This window comes from Castanea sativa, chromosome 11, assembly GCF_040712315.1.
Source record: "Castanea sativa cultivar Marrone di Chiusa Pesio chromosome 11, ASM4071231v1".
NCBI classification, from domain to species: Eukaryota; Viridiplantae; Streptophyta; class Magnoliopsida; order Fagales; family Fagaceae; genus Castanea; species Castanea sativa.
In genome coordinates, this window is record NC_134023.1 from 30,530,375 (window position 1) to 30,536,087 (window position 5,713).

A 5,713-nucleotide genomic window follows, 5' to 3' on the forward strand; every position below is an offset into this window, starting at 1 on the left:
CAAAAAAGAAATTACAATTATTGCTTATTTATAAAGTTTATCATTTTTACTTATTTGAAAATTTTAAAAATATATTTTCAAATTTTAATAGATTTAAATTATTAATTTTTATCCAAATAAAAAAACAAACAGTCTCTGAACACGCGCAATCCACGTGCTTGTGTTCAAGACATTTTGAAAATCTCCTAATGGATAATGTAGTAGATAGATTTATGACACATCTATCAAGTTAATTGAAATCCACTTCCTAGCCTTGTTGGAGAGTGGTCATGAGAATTGAGCACTGAGCAATATATTCGTCTAGAAAATAAAAAGGATTGTCGGTGGAGGGTGAATTCATAGATTTTTGACAAGGCTTTGGTTTCCAAGTGCTTAAGTGGTAAGTGGTTCAGCCAAACTAAAGTAGTAATAAGGTTGTCTGTAGTGTTACCTTTACCTTAATTCGTTAAACTTAATAAACACCAACAAAAACCAAAACTTCCCTGCGACCCCAAAAGTTCACTTTCAGCTCAAGCTTATCTCACTCCGCACCATCTCTTCTACTATCTCTCGAACCCTCTGGTCTTGCCTAATACTATTTCTTTTTAGAGAGAGAGAGAGAGAGAGAGAGAGAGAGTAATTGAGATGAACAGTGGTGAAGCCTTTGGAGCAATGGAAGCGCAGTACATAGGGAGACACCACAGGCACGAACCCAGAGAGAATCAGTGTACCTCTGCCCTCGTCAAGCACATCAAAGCCCCTGTTCATCTTGTATGTTTATTTTTACTCTCAACCGCCGATCACCACTTTCTTTGGTTTCTTTTTCATTTTCATGTCGTTGATTTCCTTGACTTTTTCTTTTTTGCAAGGATTTTTAGGTGGGGTTTGACTTTTTTCTTTTCTTTTTTGGACGTTTAAGATCTGGGTTTTACTGGTCGATTTTAAATGATTTTGTTTGGTTCATGATGTTTTTGTTTCTGGGTTTTGCTTGCTTTTTAGTTTTGATTTTTGGTTCGGATGGTTTTTATTTGTGGGAATTATTGTATATGGTGGGTTATTAGTTTCTGGTTTTTCTCAAATTTTGACTTTTAGTGTCAAAATAGTTGAATTTAAGGTGATTAGTTTTGTATTATCTTATATGTAGTTTTTTTTTTTTTTTTTCATTTGGAATTTGAGTGTAAGGTTCTAATGATGTAATCTTTATGTAATTTGAAGTCTTAATTTTTCTCTGTAATGATGTAATCTTTATGTAATATTCACTTTTTCATCCATTCGTTTTGGAAAGATGAATGAAAGAAATTGAGTTACTTTTAAATGTTAAGATTTGACTTTATTTGGCAACTGACAAAGTCCACTCAACTAGCTTTATACTAGTTGAGGATTCAAATTTTCATTTCCTTTCTTAATACATGTTCATAGCAAAGAAATAGATGGTTATTGCTTTGAGCATAGATACTTGGTTGAAAGTGGATAATTGTCTTTTGCCCCTTATGTGATTGTTTGATTTTCAGCTTTTTGTGTTGTTAATGGGAACATTACTTTCATCAGGTATGGTCATTGGTGAGGAGGTTCGATCAACCTCAGAAGTACAAGCCCTTTGTGAGCAGGTGTGTGGTGAATGGGGACCTTGGTATTGGGAGTGTAAGAGAAGTGAATGTTAAATCTGGGCTTCCTGCCACGACAAGCACTGAGAGGTTGGAACTTCTTAATGATGAGGAGCACATTCTTGGCATTAGGATTGTTGGTGGCGATCACAGGCTGAGGGTATGATTATCTTTAACTACTTATTTGTTCTTTGCTTATCACTGCTGTTTGCTTTCTCTTATTCATTTTCAGGTCTCAAATGAATAATTACAATTGTATGGTTGTGTAGAGTTGCATGCAAGTATGGTTCAGGAAAATGCAAAGTTTCCTATTGCTTTTTAACAAAAACCATACTAATTTATCTAAGTGCATCGGACTGCTCTGTTATTTTTACCTGGTTTCCACTGAACTTGGGACTTTTGTTATTACTAATTCAACCAGATATAAGAGCGCAAGGTGTAGGGTGAGGTTATGGGTTTTAAACCTACCAAGGGTATTTGTATCTTGCCAATCAAACAAATTTCTTGGTGGTTTGACAATATCTTGGATGGCAGCATATAGTTATGTATGGATGACGACCAATTTGCATATTGTATGCTCTAATGATTCTATCAACCATCACAATTTCTTCAAAAGATTTCCAAAATAAATCTTCATGAATTGAATACCCTACATTTTCTTCACATCAATCTTCAACTGATATTTTCATTTGATGGCTGCACATAAAAACTCATCATGATTATTAAATTAAAAGTTCATCATTCCATCAGTATTAAAGAATATTTTATCACAATTACAAGGAAAAAATTGCTTTGTTGGCAATGATCTAATCCTTGTTCATGAACAGTTTTTTTTGGGGATAATTACACACCCGCAAATAAGCCTTGAACTTACGATCAATGTCATTTGAGTTAGAGCTCATTGGCCCAAGAATGAATTATATTTATACCTTATTGAATTCTACTATATTTGCAGATAACCATCAAGTTTATGTGATGTAGGTATTTACCATCTTTTTAAATTTAAACAACTAATCTACAAAGTCATTTGTATTTGATATTCTATTAATGTAAGGAATACAATCATAATCCAGAATTTGAAATCCCCAACACAATTACTTCCATCATTTTGACAATTCTTACTGACATTTAACCCTAAATTGATGAGCATATGATGTGAACTTCATAGGATCCACAGTTTTTCTCTCATTATTAGCTTGAATTTTTACCTGTCTTTATCTTTCACCATATCAAAATGTCAACGAGCTTTGATACCAAATAATGCAGAATCAGAAGTGTGAAAGAGTTAGATATTGTCTTAGCTAGACGTAAATCTAAATCCATAAGGGGCTCATTGAATATATGAGGAAGATAACATGACGAACTTTTGTTAATTAAATTGTATTCTTATTTCTTTTACAGGCTTATGCCAATTCATAGGCTCCATAAAACTTAATTATCTAGTAAAAATATTTATAAACATACCGAAATTAATATACTAACATATAAGGACTTTTTTTTATTAGAAAAATTCTATAAATTCCTTAACAGAAAGCAACTGTATTCTAGAAAATTCTGAAAATGGCCAAATATATTTTTAAAAATGACCAATGATAATAAAAAAAATGATATGTATGACAAATGATAAAAATTAACCACCTTGTTCTGCCATACATCAAATTCCTTTTAACTAATTGAATCTGTGCCACATATGATATATCTAATTGAATAAAAAGAGGAAAAAGGAAAACAAAAGAAAAAGGAAAGTTCAGAATATTTTAAGGGGGTAGGATATACCTTGTTTTTTCTTGGGATTTTTGTACTTGTGTTAAATTTTGCTGCATATGGGTTGCCCAAAAGAAGGCAGTTTCTTCTGCAGAGTTGAGTTTTCAATCAATTTTTTCGTTCTTTCTGTTTGAAGAAAGAAAAAAATATAAATTTCTCTGAATGATTTTGAAAAGAGACTGACCGGTATGGGAAAATCTGACTTTTTTAAAAAAAATTGTTGAGATAATTTTGTTCCAGAGAAAGAAGTGACTTCTCTTTGGTAGCTTTGGATGAGGACTTCTCATCTTCCATCACATAATCTGTTAACAGTAGTTATCATACACCATTAGCCAGGCTAATAATGCCCCAGTGCTTTTTTACAGATGGATACCATTCCAGGGTTAAACAAGCTTAAATAAGAGTGGAGCATGTAGCATTAATGTAATTACTAATTTTCTGTCAACTAAGAGAATGTCTCTGCTGTTTACAACTTTTCCTTAAATTCGCAGAACTACTCTTCTATCATTACAGTCCATCCAGAGGTTATTGATGGAAGGCCAGGGACCCTGGTGATTGAGTCCTTTCTGGTGGATGTGCCTGATGGGAATACCATGGAAGATACACGTTACTTTGTCGAGGCGTTGATCAGGTGCAACTTGAAATCCTTGGCTGATGTCTCTGAGAGGATGGCCGTGCAGGACCGAACTGAACCCATCATCCAATAGTGAATTTGGGGATGGGGTAGAAGTGTGGCAGACCACATTTATACCTCCAGATGAAGGCTTTTAGATCCTTATGCTGTGTAGAGATTGACAGGAGATGTCCTTCTATGTTCTCAGAAGTTTTGGATACATTGCTGGCTGTTGCTTTTCCATCTCATGGGAATCATTCCACTCTTTCCTAGTGCTTTTTCTTGTTTGTTTGTTGGGATTTCTCTTTCAATGTCCGAGGATGAGGTTCCTAAGTTTTCAGTGTTCTCCATGAATGGATGTGGGAAAGTTCCTTTTACTGTTATATTTTTTGGGTTTTGTGCATGGTGGTACTTAATGCGACTATGGTTATTTGTAAATACTAATATTGGAAAGAATTGTCTTATGGATTATGGAACCCCGGAATTTCATGTTGTAGTTGTAGTTGTAGTTGCAGTTTATAGGTGCAGGGAGGATTGAGGAGAGAACCTTTGGGTAGCAGTTTGTTGTTTATTTTGTACATGCTGTGTTGTCTAGTAAATTATTGTCAAAATTTTCTTTCTCGTCTTTAACTGTGTTTTAGATGGAAATGTCTTTAGCAAAGGCTCACTTGAGGTTGCTATGGGATTGCACCTTAGCAACAATTTCCATGTCAGTTCCACCTCAAAAAAGCTACTAAAGGAGATGCCCAATTCAACTCTCTGTCTCACTCTATTGTCTTCTTCTCAAGGATTGCAAACTTTGGGTTTGCCAGAGCATGCCCACTTTTTCTCAACTCAACCAGCCATAAATGGAGCAAAACAAGGAACACAAATCTCAATGAGAATAGGAAAAGACATTTGAAATACTTTAAAAGATACTTGAAAGATATTTTATTTTCCACACACGTTTACCTGTCTAATGTTTTTCTAAATAAAAAGGTGACCACATAGCAATGTTCTAACGGTAGTATCTCCCTTAATTAAAATCACATCCCTAATCTTCATTTGGTAATCAAATGCTCTGTTTGGATACAAAGGGAAGGAGGGGAGTAGATAATTAAAATCACATCCCTAATCTTCATTTGGTACTCTAATGCTCTGTTTGGATATAAAGGGAAGGAGGGGAGTAGAGCAGAGGGAGGGAGAGTAATTAAATTATCTTGTTTTGATTTTGTTTAAGGAGTGAGGGAGAGGGTTTTGGAGGGGTTTTAACTACTTTTAACACTTTATTTTTAATTTCTCCATATTAGAGAGAATTAAAGGGAGAGTAGAGTACATAAATTATTGATCAAATAAATTATCCAATTTACCCTTATCATATTAACAAAATTACAAACTATTCAAATAAAAAAAATTATGTAAAATGTTACTTCTAACCCTAAATCTTAAAACGTTATTTCTTTCCATTTCTCAAATTTCTCTCAAATCTCTTTAGCTTTGAAGACTCTGCTGACTCTTTCTCTCCCACGATTTCTTCCTTCTCGATACTCTCTCCACTCTTCACGCTGGCTCTCTCTCCTCTCTCTCTCTCTCTCTCTCTCTCTCTCAACTTATTCACTTTCAATTGTCTCTCACGCCTAGCTTTCTCTTTCAAGGTAAACTTTGTTTTTCTTTTTGTTTCATGAGTTTCTTTTGAGTTAGATCAAATAACAATGTCTTCAAAATTGTGATTTTATTGGGTAATTTCTTATTAATTGTGATTTTATGGGGTAAT

General features: G+C 34.0%; 1 protein-coding gene across 1 annotated transcript; it reads left to right on the forward strand.

Moving 5' to 3' along the window:
- Positions 1 to 217: 217 nt before the first annotated feature.
- LOC142615867 (abscisic acid receptor PYL9-like) lies at positions 218 to 4,585 on the forward strand. The gene is made up of 3 exons (XM_075788780.1): positions 218 to 750; positions 1,528 to 1,743; positions 3,839 to 4,585. The coding sequence occupies exons 1-3, from the start codon at positions 625 to 627 to the stop codon at positions 4,052 to 4,054; spliced, it is 558 nt and encodes a 185-aa protein (XP_075644895.1). The 5' UTR covers positions 218 to 624; the 3' UTR covers positions 4,055 to 4,585.
- The last annotated feature ends 1,128 nt before the right edge of the window (positions 4,586 to 5,713 follow it).

What these genes read in the sequence shown, in the direction of transcription:
- LOC142615867 (XM_075788780.1), top strand. Translation starts at nt 625, where the DNA reads ATGAACAGTGGTGAAGCCTTTGGAGCAATGGAAGCGCAGTACATAGGG. An exon ending in TCAAAGCCCCTGTTCATCTT is followed by an intron (nt 751 to 1,527) that starts GTATGTTTATTT and finishes TACTTTCATCAG; the next exon opens with GTATGGTCATTGGTGAGGAG. An exon ending in GTGGCGATCACAGGCTGAGG is followed by an intron (nt 1,744 to 3,838) that starts GTATGATTATCT and finishes TTAAATTCGCAG; the next exon opens with AACTACTCTTCTATCATTAC.